Raw genomic sequence first — 19141 nt, 5'->3', positions numbered from 1 at the left:
AAAAAATTGTCAATCAGCTCTGTCCTGAAGGGATAACAAATAACTTCAGCAAAAAGTCTGCCATATCAAAATACAACACAAGCGATAGAAATTGGAAGGATCTTCGTGTGCAAAAACTAACATTAGAGTACACCAAAAGAGGTTCTTGGTACACTGATCCAATTGCTTGTAATGATACCCCACAATCCATTAGAGATACCGATTCCATCCTACGATTTTAAAAAGAACTAAGAGTTCACCTTTTGAGCCAACAGAAATCAGTTCGGCACGAATACATGGAAGATCAGACAATTTTTATTTTCAATCCCTGAGTAACCTTAAAAATGTTATTGTAATGTAGCTTTTCTTTTTGGATATCATAATTTTTCTTTTTAATGAATGGGTATAATGTATGAATAAAAAATAAGATTAAATGGATGAATCTTTATATCTGTATTTAACGCCAGCATTACGACGAAAATTTCAAGGATCAGGAGGCCAAATTAAAGATGGCATGTGAATATAGAGTCATGTCTTGTTTGAAAATTTCCCGAAAAAGCAACTTTTTTTCTCGGTTAGCTTTTTTGAAACACATTTTGCGAGTTTGGTGAAGCAGAATGATATTTGGGACAAAAAACGGACCATTGATGCAACCAGATTGATTTTTTGTCGGCAATGGCAAATGCCGCCCTACATCAAACACTGAAACTTTAACTGGAAATTGGCGAATCTCCTGAAACTTTGTTCTGCTCACTTTGTCATACGATCATCCTATTTACCTATAAAGTTGCAAAAGAATCAAACTTTCGCCATGGCAGTCAAACAGTTTCTCTGACATAAAGGACGGCAACTCTTAATTTTAATCATTCAGCCAACATCAAATGAGTTCAAAATGCAGATAATTTAGACTAATTGGAACACAATGCCCTTTAATTAGTTCACATTTCAACCTAAATTATCCTTGGATCTGCGAACTCAGACACCGAGATTAACAAGGTCACAATAAAAATATCCACATTAGCTGATTTTCTCTTATTTAGTTCCCTAATTCTTAAACCCAAATGAAACTAATGGAGTGCCTGGATTTGGCAAAAGACCATTTTGGACAAATCAGTTCAAAACTGGTGAAGAAAAGCTGGCTTTTGTGCTAAATTCTTATTAATCTTCTTCTTTCCCCTGACCTATGTAAAAATTAATGGTCATGAACCTTTACCTAAAACAGCTCTTATAACGAGGAGGGAAGCTAATTGATTACGGGAATATCGCGTTAAGCAAATCGTTAAGTCATTCAGATTGTATTAGGATCGGGCAAAACGATAACACCTGTCTAAGCCAAAAAAGAGGAAAACTGGAATTCTCTAGAAAAATTAATTTTTACTGTCTAAAGCTATCTAATGATGGCATGTATCGAGAGGTGCAAAAAAACCAACAGCAGTTTTTAAAGAAAACTGACTACGAAACAGTTTGTCTTATTTCCAGACAATGTGAAAGGCTAGACATTGGACGTATTTGTGATTACCTTGGCTAAGAAACAATCATACCAAAAGCAGAATACGTTCTTCGAAGCAAACGTATTTTCGAGATTGCATATAAAAGATAGCCCAGCAGTTCTGAAAAAAGGCTGCCTTGTCATCCTCTCGCCATGTGGTCGCGACTGAGATAATGATAGAACTTGTTTTGCTGTGATAGTGCCGATCTTCTACAAAAAATGCAAATTGCACTTCCAATTTTGTAGCTAACAACCAGTTCGAGAGCGTATAAATTACGACAAAATGTTGCCTAAGCGTTTAACTGCCGCGATAGGTATTGAGATATGGACCTCCATTAATCGACAAGGATTATGACAATTTCATATAATAATTGCGCATGTGGATATTTCTCACGTTAAAAGAAGCCTTCAAAGAGACCCCACAATAGCTACTATGATTATAAAGTTGAGCAGGTTAAGCATGTGGCATCTTGAACGGACAATAATATTAATATTTCTTCAACCAATCTGAAATCCTGTTCATGGATGCAATGCACTCAGCAGTATGGTATCAAACGAAAACGCACAGCAATAAGGTATAGAATAAAAACGCTCAACAATACAGTATAGAATGAAAACGCTTAGCAAAACATTATGAAATGAAAACGCAGGGGCGTCGTGGCGAATGGACTCTAGAGGGGGCCAGAAAGAAACATTTTCCGACAAAATTTCTTTATTTATTTAAATTAAATAGAAGCATTTCGTATAAGTGTAAGGAGGGCGGGTCAAAAAACCTATAACTTTTGCCTTAGCTGGAAAGATATTGAAAAGTGCACTTTTTATCTCGTCTCTGTCGTACTTAACAGTGAACATCACTGGCATCCGTAGATTAGGGCTAGTATTACACTATACCGGATTGCTATAGGAGAGGAGCAGAGCGGAGCAGAGCGGAGTAACTTTTACTCCGGAGTGATATCAAGGGTAGCAGTTATACTACGACGCTCCGCTCGCTCATAAACCTGCATTCCTTTGCATTTCTGGTACACAAAATCTACCAGATGAAATTTTTGACATTTTCGAATCTATGTGCTGTTGCGAATTCGTTTTCAATAGCTATGCACAAAATGACGAAAACAACTATGAAACTAAGAGATAAATGATGAGGTTCGTCGGACGGATAGCGAGATTGTGTTCCTATCTGATGTGTTAAAGTATGTTTTTTGTCCAAGGGCCACTTCATTAAAATTTGGGAAGAGATGAATTCCAAATACGAAAATGTTGGGATGATTTCGATTTGGCATTATCCAACAGCAACAAAATCTCAGAAAGCGCCATTGCTCAATAACGATCGAATTGCTTCAATCAGAAAACAATAAGAAAATCCTTTGTTTCGAAGTGGAGCATATCGGATTCGTGCGATTACACTACAACGCTCTGCTACGGAGGGACTCCGGAGAGATTTTCGTATCACCTCCAAAGCGGAGCGATTTTCACTCCGCTAATCAGAGCGTTTCTTAACCTGATTGGTGTGGCATAGCGCAACTTAAACCCCTATCCGATATGAAAGTTACTCGGCTCCGATTGCAATCCGGTATAGAGTAACTGGCACCTAGGATAAAGGTAGAATTACGTTACTACCTGAGGCGGCACCATGGTTCCCGCCGAAGGGGGAAATTTGTTATAATCAAATGCTTCAAATTCACCGGAAAATGCATTTTTTGAAGCAAATTTCAAGGACAAAATCTTACTCTTAGATCGAATATCATAATAGGGGAAGCGATAGTTTAGATCGACTTTTTCTTTGTTCTACCTTATGCAACATAACTGCATAAATTTTCAAATCTGGGACAACATTTTCAAAAATCTGGCGATAGGCACCAAATTGGCACTATCCCGGTCTTCAATAGCAAATTGAAATATAATTTATGACCAATATTGCATGTTTCCATAACCAAATATGGCCCTTGAAGATTCGGATTTTAACTGACAAAATCCGAGCGGCAAATCACTCTATGGTAGGAATCGGTAAATCCTGAGAAATCATTTTGATTCGTGGAAATCTAGTATTTTCTGGACAACAGTGAAATGCCTCTCGAACTTACGGTCAGTACTTTAGTCCAAGTAATTTATGATAACAAAGGTTTGAGAATACAGTATGGAATGAAAACGCTCTGCAACCTAGTACGGAATGAAAACGCTCAGCAATACAGTACGGAATCAAAACGCTCAGCAAAACAGTACGGGATGAAAACGCTCAGCAATACAGTACGGAATCAAAAAGCTCAGCAATACAGTACGGAATGAAAACGCTCAGCAATACAGTATGGAATGAAAACGCTCAGCAATACAGTACGGAATGAAAACGCTCAGCAATACAGTACGGAATGAAAACGCTCAGCAATACAGTACAGAATGAAAACGCTCAGCAATACGGTATGTAATGAAAACGCAAAATAATACAGTATAGAATGAAAACGCCAAAGAATACGGCATAGAGTGAAAAAGCTAAGAAATACAGTATTAATAAAAACGCTCAGCAAAACAGTACGGAATAAAAAGGCTCAAGAATGTAGTACGGAATGAAAACGCTCAGAAATAGGGTAAAAAACGAAAACGCTCAGCGATATAGTATAGAGTGAAAACGCTCAGAAATACGGTATTAAATGAAAACGCTCAGCAATACAGTACGGAATGAAAACGCTCAGCAATACAGTACGGAATGAAAACCTCAGCAAAACAGTACGGAATGAAAACGCTCAGCAATACAGTATGGAATGAAAACGCGCAGCAATACAGTATAGAATGAAAACACTTAGTAATAATGTATGAAATAAAAACACTCAGTGATACAATACGGAATGAAAACACTCAGCAACATGGTATAGAATGAAATGCTCGGGAAAACGATACGAAATAAAAACGCTAAACAATATGGTTATGTAGGGCATGCGGAAAAGGGGACTAATGTTGAAGTAACATACTGTAGAAGTAACTGTTGATCCTTATCCAAATCATTTGAATTTTATTGAACCAGTTTTCATTTCATACCGGATTTATTCATCATAATTTCTCAGTAAAAGGAAGTTAAATATGGTAATACATTGTTAACAATTTGGTTTACTGTTATAATGATATTGATCTGAATACGTTACTTGTGAAAGAAATCTAAGTTTAATGAAACTTGAACATGATATACTCACGGCATGCAATATCCGTCCAGGGGCAATCTCGTGAGGGAATCCAGAGATTTGAGGAACCTGTGTCAAAGATGACTTTAAAAGTCTGTTGTGGTGTACCAATTCCAATCTCTCCGTAATATTGGGCCTATAAATAAACCAAATGATTGCAGCAAACTGACTAAAATGCTACATCGAATAAGACTTTTAGAAGATGTGTGGTAAACAGCTCTCCTAGTAATCTCCAGATGAGCTATTCATAGATACATAAAAAAAGAATTAAAAGGAAGATTGATTTCAAGGAGGGGAATTTGCTGTTTTTTGACAGTTAAAGCGAGCAATCTGCAGCTCCCCTTGGGCATTGGAAAATAGCCTGGAGAGAAGCAAGAGGATTGGCTCTCCACAAATAACAAAGCCTGCGCAATTATAACAAACACTCATCAGCAGCGACTCCCATCTATCACTCATCACTAGACTTTCTTTCTATACAACAGTTAGAAATTCCTCTCGTCATACAATCATCAGAGTTCTCTTCTATTCAACATTCAGGTGCGGCGAGTCTCATCTAACACGCATCACACGCTTGTTTTATGAAGCAATCTGTTGCGGCAAATCATCACTTCAGAAGCCACATTTATCCAATAATCATAAGTGACTTCTTTCAACTACACAAATCAGAGGCATTTCCAATCAAACATACAGAGCCCTTATTACGAAACCATAATTTGAAAGTAGAAAAAGGAAAAAGAGGACAAATAATGCATTTGAAAGAATGACATTCACCCTAATCATTTGATGACTGTATCTTTTTATTGGCTGCTTCGAATAGTCTAAGACGTTTTGAAAATGTTCGTTTTTAGTTTCTCAGTTAAGCTACTGATCGGTGAAAATTTCAACTTCTTCAGATCTTCTAATAAATAAATAACTATTGAGCAAATCAAAGTAGAGAAAGAGCTTTAAACTAATCACTTATTTTTGGTGACAAACTGAGGGTGATGAATTATTCAATATTGTTTTTGATTCTGGTATACCCAATCAAGTAAAGTAGGTCTTTCTTGTCCCCAGATTGGAATTTGCAGCTGTATATAAGTTAAAGCTATTGAAACGGTGAAATCTTTTGTGAAAATTTTGAATGATTTATGAAAACAAAGTGAGAACTTGAATCACGTATCAATTCACCTACAAATAGATCATCGAAGCCAGTAGCTTGCGTAATATCCCTCACCTCGTAATGACATCAAGCAACAACCACTAAGACTGACGCTGGTTAATGATAAGCTGAGCAATATCTTAGAAAGCGACTAAAAAAACAACCAAGGAAAAGATTTTGTAGTTCGGAAAAGATTAGGTACAAGAGACCAGATCTTTAACCTAAAGAAAATCTTCCAATAGTTGTCAATAAGACTCGTAAATTGTGCTTCCCTCTCCATTAACATCGTATATTGTCCCGGATACTATTTTTTGTTTTTATAGGCATATAAGGTAAAAACTAAAAACTCAATGTTTCAAAAAAATTTTAAAATTAAAAATGGAAAAAAGAGAAAAAAGGGGATAAGAAGTAGTCATTTCCACCTGGTTACAGCCGAATAATGTTTTTTGCAATCAAAACATGCAATAGCGGACGTCTTAACATGATTATTGTCCTTGTTTTGCCTCGTATCTGATTGCAGTTCACAGTGCCAATTCAATTGGTCGATTTTAGTGAGCCTCTTTGCCATTTTGTAATATTACATCATAAATGTTGTTGATCCCTTGGATATTTCTGAATCTCCACAACAAAATTTATCTTTTACGCATAAATAAAAAAACTATCTAAAACAAAAGAACTGCCCTCCGTCCAAATTCAAAGGTGGATGATACGTTCTTCAATAGCAGAGATATCCGGGAGGGAGGGAGGAAACATTTCAACACCCCTGCTATCGAACTATTTTCCCGATTTCTCCGTTGTTTGATTGGCAAGAAAAGTGTTCAGAAAAAGCCGTTCATGTCTTCAGAAGAGCTATTTGCGATCATTTACTCTTTGATGCCCCTACTTACTGCCAATGATCTTTATACATATTTGAATGTACTCATGCTCACTAGGATAGCATCAATATGGTTGAGAAAGCGCTCTGGAAATTTTTATATGTGATTATCGCTCTTGTAACAAGATTTGCTATTTTGTTTTTAGATAACTCTGTGCTTCTTCAACCTTTAAATTTAAAGCATGTTGAAATCTTGATGGAGAGCCATCATTATTGAGACATGATGAAACAACATAGATAGCAAATATCAGTCCAAGCGTTACATTGCTGTAAAAAAGAAGATAGCCAGTCTCTATCCCCTTTCATCTCTAGATCCACACTTTTAAAAGGAATTCCTACCAATTAACCAACGTAAATAATTGACCAACTTGGTAAATAACAAGAGTTGATACACGGGGGCTATAAAATTGTGTTCTTATCACGGGGCGTTAATCAAGCAGGCCTTTCACCCGTATCAACCATATTTTTTCTATATCAATTAAGAACAACTACAACTACAAAACTACAATTACATTAAGCTGTGACATTCATGGTGAGGAAAAACACAAGGTCACCGAGTCCTCGCCATGAATACCACATACAATTCAACAAAAAGGTTCCTTATCTAAGAAAAAAGAAAAAGAAAATAAAAAAAAAAAATTAGAGAAAGAAAAGAAAGGGGTGCTGCTGCTGAATTTCGGTCTTAATTTAACCTTTCTGAGGCCTTAACGAAGGAAATTGTTGCTTCTAATATAATTCTGTTTGCAACTGTACCCAAATTCCAAACAAGAGTAAACAAGAGTCTTTCATATTTACACCGGCAACATTGAATCCATCGATACCTGAGAGCTGGTCGAAGAGATCCTAGCGCTTCATGCTGTATAGAGGGCGAAGAGATCCTAGCGCTTCATGCTGATACTCAGAATGTCACGAATGTTGTAGGTAGGATTGTTTATTGACCTAATGATAGCAAGCAGATTCTTTTTAAACTTGGAAATCGAAGGAGAATTTCGTACTTCATTGTCCAGAAGATTCCATTCAGATACGGTATTTTGGAAATACGAGTTTGAGTACCGAATTGTTCTTCCAGTAGGCTTTGTGTAACTACGTGAGTTTCTTAGGTTATAAACCAGGTTTCGCTGCTGAGGTATCCGCAAATAAAGGTATTCTAGTGCTTCAGCTTTGCACAGAAAAAAGGAATGGCACAATCTTCGGTACCATCTATGATGGTACAAGGTTTCCAGGATAAACCATATTGATCTTTTTTAACTAAAAATGGCACTTAATAGGTGAGAGAGATTGGCATCGCTGGTGGGGTGTTAAAGAAGCTGGATGGAGGACTATCTTGAAATAACCTGGTTTAGGCTTCTACCAAATACATTTTTCACCTTCTTTGACAGCCGAGTGGAATGGGAACTAAAAAAAGTGAGCAAGTCTTCCGTGCCTCAGCCTTGTAAAAGCCTATCTATAGTCGCTCCTGGCCGGACTGAGCAAAGCCCAAACAGCGTGAACTGTAAATTAAGCTTTAAGGAAACTTACATCTAAAAAATTGTGTAGATACTCCGGGGTTTCATTCAGCTCTTCAAGTTTATTGGCAGCGCCAACACTGCGAATTATCTGCCTAGCGCTAGGCATACGATGCAAAGGTACCCTGAAAATGAAATAAAACAACTTTGAGTAACTTATGACATTGGGACAATATAATTGGACGTGGTGTGGTTTTAACGGGCCTAACACATTTTCTCAGATTTGTGTACAAACGGCAGCTTTACAAAGCTTGAATTTATCTAGATTAATTCAGCATGAAATCAAAGATTTTTTGACAGAACACATTGCTTTCGTACAAAAAATTCTTAACTTGAATTTTGTCAGTTCCTCCTTGTCTGGCAGGATTCTACGCTGAAATTAGAAATTAAATAGGAACAAGAAAGGATGAAGTGTGGAGGGTCTTAGTATTGGAAAATATGATTCAGTTGCAGAACTCAGAGTTGTAGTAAGGTTGCGAGCCAAAAATCAAAGCAATAGCGAATCAAACGAATCTGAGGGCTTGTTGGAGTAAGAATTAACGAGAAGAAAATTTGCGACTCCCTTTCCTCTTACGGCGTCGCTGTCAAGTATTATCGATTAAGTTTAGTGCGCATGCTATTTCATTACAACAATGAGGGGTTGAAATATCTTTACATGAAGTTTAAATCTGATCATAACATGGGCTAACCATACGATTTTAGCACTACGCTTAGGGGTATTCACCTCCAAACCGACGCTAAATTTCTCGCAAATATATTTGCCTTTTTAACGTTTGTTTGGTCTTATCGGTTTTACGATGCACCTGGAACGAGTAAAGCAACTAGTGCGTTGTTGAAGGTTCCGTCGACCCAAAACGATGAGACTGCAGGCTGCTGTTAACAAGATTGCAAGTGCGACTGAACTGTTGATGAATTGAAACGACTTAATGAACTGTTAAATTGGTCTGAATAATGATCTGGAAGTACAATGAGAGCATTTATCTAATTGATTTTGAAAAATAAAGTTTAAACGAGTTTAAATTTAAAGCAAGTTAAAAGGATTACGAATCAAGAGAAAGGTATAGTGGTGATGAAAAAAGGCCGAACAACTTTGTTAACAAAATAGACAACGAGAAGATACAGAATTTAAGCACAATCAGAGCGAAATAATTCGATTGCTGCATAATTCGAACTTTTGGCTGATAGGAGCATAAACTTCTGCTCTTTGTTGAGACCCATATCTAGGTCAAATATTTTGGAATTCCAGCTTTCGATGCTCAAGTCAAAGCATGCGAAGGTGACAGTGATTTTGACGACAGCTGGGACGCTTCAAAAGTCACGTGCATGGTTTTTTTTTTCTTAAACAGGTATCTAGGCCAAGATGGCCTCTTACCTAATTACAACATAAAAATAACAATAAAAGTTAATAGAATTACTGCTACAACAACTTGTCAAACGTTAATATCAAATCAATTTTAAATGATACATAATTTTAAATTTTTAATTACGAAAGCACGAAAAGATTAAACATACGCAACATCATAAAGCTATTTCACAGCGAAAAATCTATATAATCAACTAATGATTAGAATCCGGGGTTTGAACATCTTGGAAATTAGTATTGTCCTACTGTTCTTTAAATCTTGTTTTAAAGCATTTATATAGAAATGTGGCAACTAAATTGAGACATTTTAAGTCTTCTTGGCTTAATATCCAAATAAATTGATTCCAACTTGTTAGCTGCTTTAAATTAGGGGCTGTTAGTTTGAGTTCATTTAAGAGATAGCATCTTTATCAGCAAATTCTGGACACACCATAAGTAAATGAAATTCATCTCCTAAAAACCTCAAACCTGTCCCTAAGCAGAAACTGCAATGTCGTTCTTCTCTAGGGATAGGGTTTTTTCCAAAACGGCCAGTTTCTACTTCTAGATTACGAGCGCTTAGTCTTGACAGTGAAAGGCATCGTCTTTTGTTGAAGTCTTTGACAATGTCAAGATAGGATTCGAATTTGAAAACCGTTTTAACTCAAGCATATGTACATAATTTCTTGTTTAGAACAACCTGCATTTTAAGCTTGTTCAATTTTTCACTCGCAAAATGACTTCTAACCTTAGATTTCATCACAGCAGTGTTATCGTTGTGACTGATTTCATATCTGGTTTTCAATTTGCGGGCCTCCGATACCCAGTTGGGGAAGCCATTGTTTTTGCCGTTCGAGAGCGCTTCAAATGATTTGCAAACATACCTATCTGGTTCCAAATCAAGAAGGGACTCAAGCCTGAACAAGAATTTTAAGATATTTATGTGCCTGCTACACTGAATGGAAATTCTGCCTAATTCAGCATAAATAGCCTCAGTGCAAGTAGTAGATTTAACTCCAAGTATGTATTAACAAGCAGAGAGATGTAAACGTTCAAGGGTAGGCCACTCATCAAATCCCCAGATTTCTGAGCCATAATATATGATGGGTACTATAATCTGGTCAAATAAATGTAGAAAGAGTCCAGACTGTAAACCATTCAACTCTTTGCATTTAGAAATGAAAGCAAAATATGCTTGACCAGCTTTTTGCTTGACTTTTTCAATATGCTCGTTATAAGAACCATTTGACTTAAAAATTACACCAAGATACTTGTAAGGATCACATTCTGAAATAGCATTATCTCCCAAGTACTTTTTTTTCATTCGCTTGTTCTTTTTAAACAGCATAATTTTGGTTAAGTTTACATCAACTTCCATCTGAACTTTAGTTGTGAAAACATTTAACTTATCTAGTTGGGACTGGAGATCCTCTGCTGTTTCAGATAAAAGTATAAGATCATCAGCATACATCAAGGAATGAAAAACGTTTCGTCCAAGCTGAACACCCTTTGTATTTAAACAAATCGAAATTTTCAAGTTATTCAAAAACATTGCAAAAAGTATTGGGCCCAAAAGACAACCTTGCCTTACACCACGGTTGCAATCAAAAAACTTGTAAGCCCAACATTTGCTCTAGCGCATGATTTGACTTTACCATAAAGTAAATATATTTTATAAGTTTTATAGGAAAATACAAGACTCGTATCACAACAAAAGATATTTGTTTACCAGTGACAAAATTATATTCCCTGTCATCATGGAGCTCAAGCAGCCCTTTGAAGCATCAAAATCACGACCTAAAAAAGCACTGGCACACTGATGTGAAGCAAGCCTTGTGAAAACCGTCGCCGGCGAGAAATTTCTGATCGGTGAGCCACCTGACAATATATGCAACAAAACACAGAAGACGACGACAAAACACGACAGAACACCGCTTAGCAAAGCACAACACAATACACGCAACTAAACATAGAACATTGCGGCAAAACACGACTAAACACATAAGACTACGACAAAACACAACAAAACACCACAAAGCACAGCACAACACAATACACGCAATTAAAATAAGGAAAATTGCGGCAAAACACAACAAGACACCGCTTAGCAAAGCACAACACAATAAATGCAACTTACCACAGAAGACCACGACATAACACAACAAAACAGCGCTTAGCAAAGAAAACACAATATATGCAACAAAACACAAAAGACTGCGACAAAAAACAAAAAAACACTGCTTAGCAAAGTACAACACAATAAACGCAACAAAACACATAAGACTGCAGCAAAACACAACAAAACACCGCTTACCAAAGCACAACATAATAAACGCAACAAAACACATAAGACTGCGGCAAAACACAACAAAACTCTGCGTAGCAAAGCACAACACAATACACGCAACTAAACACGGAACACTGCGGCAAAACACAACAAAACACCGCTTAGCAAAGACAAAACAATACACTAGGGTCTCAACTTTCTGGCGCTCACAGCGGACGCAAAATCGAGACCTCTTGACTTTAACTATGCATGCTCAGATTTGGGCGCTACGCCCGCGCGCACAAAAATTGTCAAATTGAAATCGGCCTTTATGAAAAGACAAATGTTTTAATCGGTGGAACACCGCACAAAGGACGATCTTACTTTTTGATCGGGAATAATAACAAGCGTCGGGAATAATAACAAAAACATTTGACTTGAAAACCTGTTCTTTTGGAAATCTTTGGTAGTTTTCTCGCAAATAGCAAGATTTTGCAGCTCAACGATAATATTGCAGGTGCAGCCGATAAAAATCTGTAACGTATGCAAAAACGAATTTTATCGCGAATTGTTCAAAAGCACCTATCAAGACTATTCCAGACTTTCACATTCTACAGTTACTTAATTTTCACACGTGCTATTAACACCCCACAGTCGGTTTCTCACATGAGAACCCTCAAGATGCGGAACTGCCTTCTTTATCAGTGTCGTCGTAACCAAAGGGTGCAATGGTGATACAGCAAATTGATAAAAGTAGATTTTTTAAGAAAAAAATTGGAGAAACTGCCATTTGGACTAACTACCCTTTTAAGTTGACAACTACATTTCCAAAAATAATGACTTTACCAAGAAGATAGGCTGAAAATGCTCAAAAATCTCTGGCAGATTTGAGTTTGATTTGAAAGGTGGTTAAATGGAAAATGGATTATACTCTTCAAATACTGGGATCTCAATTTTTAACCTTCAACGGAAAATACTCTCCTTCAGCTCTAAGGGCACCTCCTTGAATAGCTGACAGACAATAAGTAGCTATTATATGATTTGATAAATATAGACAGTCATTATAGGTTTCGTTATTGGTAACATAAGTCTTTAATGACAACAATATAGAATCAGCTGCATAATATTGTTTTCCTCCATGCCTTATACTAAACCATGAAGCCTTGCTAATAGCAACTTAATGGGTGGCTAACCTCATTCAGAGTTCAGTAATTCCTGCTATTAAGCTAGAATCAAATTTCAATGAGAAGAACAAACTCCCTTTTTAATCAAATGAAAACGGAGTCAAACTTATCTGTTTTTGCCTTGCGTTCACACTACTCTGCTATGAAAACGGAGTCGTTTGAAAACACTAATGAAAACGGATACTTTCGAATACGCTCCGCTTTCAGTGTGAACACCAAAAACGGAGACATTTGAATACGCTAACATAGGCAACAAATTACGTGCTTTGTAGCACACCAAATCTAAAAAATTTTGAAATTGAGAGTTCACAATGGACTGGTAGCTGTTACTGCAAAGTTTTTAACGATTTACTTTTATTTAATTTCATTTATAATGACGCCAATTTGTTGAGGATTCGTTAACGCCTCTTTCTAAAAATGAGGCCACCAACAGCGTTTTTGTTGGAGTAGTGTGAACACCTATCGTATTCACAGCGAATTCATATGAAAACGGATTAGTGTGAACGGACATTGTTTTTATCAACGAAAATGGAGCGAAACGAATACGGAGTAGTGTGAACGTAGCCTAAGTACAGACATAAAAAGCCTGACAACTACTTTATTGAATGCAATTTAATTCATTTGTATGCATCACTTTTATTTGCCAGTTATCCATCCAGAATGCCTGCCAAAAATCTTGTTACACTAACATCATTCAATTTTGGCTTACAAATCAAAATGACATAAGTACCTTTCTTTGTGTCACTTCTACTTTTTCAAACAAATTTGTTATCAATTCATTTTTCTATGCACATATTTACTCACATGTTTTCTGCCTATACTTTTGGATTTGAGTTTGCATCTGCCAATTTTCTTATCTTCATACTAGCCAGAAATAGATGGCAGAACAGGAATCTTTGTGTCTACATTAGTCTGTGCCAAAAATTGCATGTCTTTTTGACAGTCAGGACACATACCAATTTAGCTTCAGTGAAAATATCTCACTTCAACAGCAAATTTCTGTCAAATCTTAAAAAACATCTCGATATTCAGAACATAGTAAATTGCAACCTGATTGCAACATGAAATTTTCAATAGAAAGGTACACTGGAGCAGGGAAGGGTGGGGGCTTTGGACAACTGTGGTGGACAACAGACCACTAGCTCTGAAATAGAACTCAGAAATAAACAATTTGTGCCTGGGAAGTGAGTGAAAGAAACGATGGAATTTTTGTTTCAAACACAGATGGAACTCAGTCAGATATCATCTCAATCAAACTTGAAAATGATACCATATTTGTAAGATAGCTGCACAAAAGCCCAGTGGCAGATTTAAGGGGGGGCAACTAGGGGCAGTTGCCCCTCCCTGGACGAGTTGAAGTAAGTATGGCACCTCTTTTGGAAATTGTGCACCCCTTTTGAAGAATGAGAATCAGGTGAAAAAGTTTCTGAGACCAATAGGTTAAATTGCTTCAAGGATTACTTCAAAGTTATGTTGTTTATTTCGAAAATGGATCTGAAATTGTTGTATACAGCGTTCTCTCATCGTCAATTTTTGCAAAAGCCAGTAGTTTAGGCTGCAATTCGTTTCTCTTCTGGCATGGGACTGGATAACATTGAATCCGAGATGGCAACTTCAGATGTCTGATATTTGTGACCCTCGCAGAATTCTAGCAGATTTTTAAGCTTTTGAGATAAAACCAGGAAAATTTTTTAATATTACAAGAGCATTCACTTTTCAATCACAGTCTTTGATGAGAGGGGAGAACTATGATCAGATGGAATAAGAATGCCATCTTTTAATGAATTGGCTGGCAAATTCCCTTTAGTCTACAGAGGAAAAGCAACAAAGTTGTGCTCAATTTAAAAGTGATCAGATCCTATTTTGACATTGAAATGCAGGGCTGCCACTAGGCAGGGCAGGCCCCAGGGGAAAGCCTGGGCAAGGCCAAGAAGGTGCAAACCTGTGTTGTTCCTGGAAATGCCCTTGCTCTGAAATTGAAAGCTAAATGTTCTTTATACGATGCTTTCTAGCGTGGCTCAAATGATCATCTTTTCTAGATCTATCTCACAAACCTTTGGCCTATGGCTTTATGGATACAAAATAGGTATGAATGCAGTGTTATAAATAAAGACAAGAAATTAGATGCCAGGCAATTCAAAATGAGTCAACTTCTGAGCCCTTCTCTTCCCAATATATATTCTATTCCAATTGCTATCCATTAATTTTCAAAGCCTCTACAGTACCACTTTACCAGCTTTTAAATCAATTTTTAGTGACATATTTTTCAATACTCAGGACAACCAAGTCATTTAGTAAGCCATCATTTTTGTCATTTCGACAGACCCACTTTGCTAGCCTGAGCACAAGAGAGTCAAATTATGTTTTTAATATAAACAACACTGAGTAAATTTTAAATACTTTCATATTTAATTTCATAACTAAAGGTGTTTATAGGGCAATTTGATGACAATTCAGAAAAATTGCAAACAGGCAGTCCCATTGGCTGCTTGTCACAAAAGCTGTCCTTTATTGTTTTGAGACAGCACCTCAAACTTAGGGGCAGCAGCTGCCTCTCTGCAAATTGTAAATCCCAGCTGCAAATTATTTTGCTAATATGTTCAGGCCTTCTTGGACTCTTACAGGAGAAAGCCTACTTGGAATGCTGCATTATGGTTGAAAAAGAAAAATATAATAATCTTGAGTACGGACCATTTTCAGGGCCAGGGCCCCTGGGTCATGGGGCACTGACCCATCTGAACCCCCCTAATGATGCTCTGTGGAAATGCAAACAAAACAAAAGAGAAAAACTTTGATGTGGCATCTGAGAAAAACAAGAAGGGGAGGGGGTTGCAAAAATTTTCAGGAGCACTTTTTTTGTAAGAAAACCTAAAATCTAGATTTAGTTAGTGGATAGTAGTACCCCCTCCCCTATCATACCAAAATGCATAAATTTAATAATAATGTTGTTTCACGCACAATTATAAACATCAATCTCACTATCTGAAAGACCCAAAAGCCTTGGCCTGGAACTCAGTCAGGTTTTTTGGTGGATCCGCCCCTGCCCTGAAAACTACCACAAAAGTTTGTCATCATAGAGCTCTTCGACTCTCCAAACAAAGAATAAAAGAATAAAAGAATAGAAGAATGACATTGTGTATGGCAGATGAAAAAACGCAGATTCTGTTTTGTGTGTGACCAAATCAAATGGCTGTAAAAGGGGGGGGCACGGCTGTTACGCCTATTGTTCTCGGGGAAATGAGGACAGCCAATATTTTGCCATTTAACAGACCGCAACACGCAACTTTCGAAAATTGAATGATTTTCAAAATTAAGTATAAAATCGTAGATTTATTGCAGAAAATTGCAAATAATTTTAAAACAAAGACCATCCTCTGTTTATTTCATTTCGTTTATTTGTTGTTTGCTAAATTTTATCAGGTTTTAGGGGAAGATTTTTAAAGAATCGCCACTTTCGTAAATTTCCGACACGATCGCGATTTTAGGCCAAAGTGCTCCTCAATGTTTTCTCGGGCGCTTCCAAACGATAGACGATAAATACTTCATTTCTTTTGCATGAATAAGATTAAGAACGAGGCTAAAAACCTGGTGGGGTGCCCTGGTCAGCACTTGGTGGAAACCAGTTAGAAATCAACTTTCTGTGCGCTCGCGTGAAATTTGAATGTCAACGGTTTTTCTGTCTGAGAGGGCACCCCAAAAATTTTATTCTCCTACGAATGAAGAGTCATCTTGGTATGTTTTTCTAGCAAAATTAGCCTGTTTGTGGAAGCGCGAGCTGATTTTCGACGACCCGGTCGGCCTAAAACTTAATGTTTTCCTAGCGATTCTCAAAGCTGCGAGGCCGCCTCGCAGTGTATATCTCTTCGGCTTCTCCGTCAGGAGCGATGAAAATATCAACTTGAAGGTAAAAAAATTAAAAAAAAAATAATGAAGTGCTATTTTCATTTATTTTCTACCTCTTCAGAGAGTTCAATACAAAAATATTTCCAATTAGCCTTGTTTGGTTGGCTTTGGCAGTGGTACCGTAGACAAATTCTGTTAAAGAATTTCGCGGGAAGCCCATTCAGGGAAACCAAATTTTTTTGTAAAAAACCCTAAAAGGCAATTAGAATTCTATTTCAACTTTCTAGTAAAGAATTTAATGCTAAGTTCAAAACAAAAAACAGCTTCTCTATAGCTTTTTCAAATTTTGAGATATCTTCGATTTTCTCCGATGCGGTCAGAAAACGGGCCTATGCTGTCCTGACTTCCGCGGCGTAACAGCTGTGGGGGGGGCTCATAACGTAATGGATGCCATTGTAAAAACTGATTTAAGCAAACGTATGCCAAAAAAGTAAAATGGTTTGAAGAATTGTATGGAAATAACTCCAAAAATATTCTTAAATGCATTTTTAGGCAATCTAAAGGGTGTGGTCGCAAAAACTTTCAGTCCAGTCTTTTGCCCCTCGGCCTGAATTCTCTCGGTGTTCCTGCACTGCACGCAGTTACGAACTTGGCAAAAACGTGTAGAAATATTTTAATCTAAATTCATTTGTCTATCAAAGTTGCAACATAAACATACCTTAAAAGGGAAGTTGTAGCAGAAATGCACAGAACAATGACTGTTAACAGTAGCAACGCCATTTTTCCTCGCACCTTGATTGATGTGATTGATATAAACATCAGCCTCGTCTCAAATCATGCGTTAGTCACATGTTTCATGTCTGTATACAGTCGATTCCCGCTATCTCGAACTCACGGGAAATGAAAATTTGTTCGCCATAGCGGGACTTCAAGATATCCGGATTCAGGATTTTTTTATCTAAAACGGGCCATCTGTGTTTAAAAGTAGAACATGAAAACCAAGGAAAAGAGCTCATTCGTCTCCAAAGCTTTGTTGAACTTCAAACTGAACGTAAATAGTCTATTAATGAAATTTTCTTTATATAATTTGAAGTGCTTCTTCAAGGCAAAATGGCAAACGACAATGGTTTTGTTTCTATTGCTGGTGTCAAAGTAGCAGTAACAGAATATATACCCATTATAAACACAACTGAATTCGAATTGAATTCTTTTATCTAAAGGTACCACGTTTATCATTCTATTTGATAATAATGAATGGCAATCATGTAAACTTTTGAGATGGCAAATGAGTGCAAGTCCCTTGCAAGTTAGTTCTTGTCGGACAACCTAACTTCATTTCAATTTTTCAAAATGAATGGTAATTAATAGCTGGAAATTTTTGTCACTTTTTGTTCGAGATAACCGGGTTTTCTCTTTCAATGGTAAAGAACTTCTTTCGAGATAGCGAATAGTTTGAGATAAGCGAGTTCAAGATAATGCGCATTTATTTGTTCTATAAGATATCGAGGGGAATGGAAATCTGTTCAAGATAGAGAGTTTTTCAAGATAACCGACTTCGAGATAGCGGGATTCAACTGTATTTCGAGCAAGAGTAATCAAGCACCTTAAAAGCTCTATTAAGCCCCTTCTCTTCATTAAGACCCCCCCCCCCCTTATCAAGAAAAAGCTTAAAATAAGCCCCTTCTCTATTAAGGCCCCTTATACTTTAGCCTTTATGTCAAACAAAGGAAGCATGCACATTTAGTGGATCTCTTGACGGGTTTGATGATGATAGGATAGTGTGCATTAAATACGGTGTAATACTTTTTTGGGGTTGTTACCAGAGTATGCGTGGGCAAGTTGCTATTAACACAACAAAATACTATTTTTCATTATCTCATTGCATATTATTTGTTTGTCTGGATAAGCATGGGTAGAGTGCACATTAAAACCTGCCTCATTTTTTAAGTCAGAAAACATTGAAATCATTTACGATGTTCCTCGCAAATCTGTACTAGGATATCTTCCCTTCTTCTTTTTTATAAATGAATTAACCATAGCGTTAATTATATAAAATTTTGCCTCTTTAAAGATAGTAATAATATTTATCATGATACTTGGATATTTTTAAAAAGATTAACACCAAACTTAAAATCTGTTTAAAGGTAGCTTGATGCTAATAAACTATTTTTAAATAGATAAAACAAACTCTATAATCTCCTATTCGTCTACAAACTAAAATCAGTTCGGTATAAAGACATCACCAGATTTCCAGGCCCTTTTCTCGACGAAAACTTTGGAAGTATCAACATAGTGAACTTTCTTAAATCTCCTCGTCTTGTACATTCATGTGTCATAAATTCTTTGTTTGCTTC

General features: G+C 36.8%; 1 protein-coding gene across 1 annotated transcript in view; it reads right to left on the bottom strand.

Annotated features, from left to right (window-relative positions):
• Window positions 1–17649, bottom strand: part of LOC135695426 (lysosomal aspartic protease) — a 28288-nt gene extending 10639 nt beyond the window's left edge. Inside the window, exons 1-3 of the mRNA XM_065214513.1 lie at window positions 17506–17649; window positions 8166–8277; window positions 4648–4771 (exon numbers count right to left, since the gene is read on the bottom strand). Of these exons, the coding sequence (XP_065070585.1) occupies window positions 4648–4771; window positions 8166–8277; window positions 17506–17606 (337 nt within the window). The 5' untranslated portion in view covers window positions 17607–17649. The remainder of the gene's footprint in view (window positions 1–4647; window positions 4772–8165; window positions 8278–17505) is intronic.
• Between the last annotated feature and the right edge of the window lie 1492 nt (window positions 17650–19141).

The sequence above is a fragment of the Rhopilema esculentum genome, chromosome 2 (genome assembly GCF_057945365.1).
Source record: "Rhopilema esculentum isolate cy_ngs chromosome 2, ASM5794536v1, whole genome shotgun sequence".
In the NCBI taxonomy this organism is placed as follows: Eukaryota; Metazoa; Cnidaria; class Scyphozoa; order Rhizostomeae; family Rhizostomatidae; genus Rhopilema; species Rhopilema esculentum.
The sequence above is the reverse complement of the archived record's forward strand: the minus strand, read 5'-3'. Positions and strand labels throughout refer to the sequence as shown.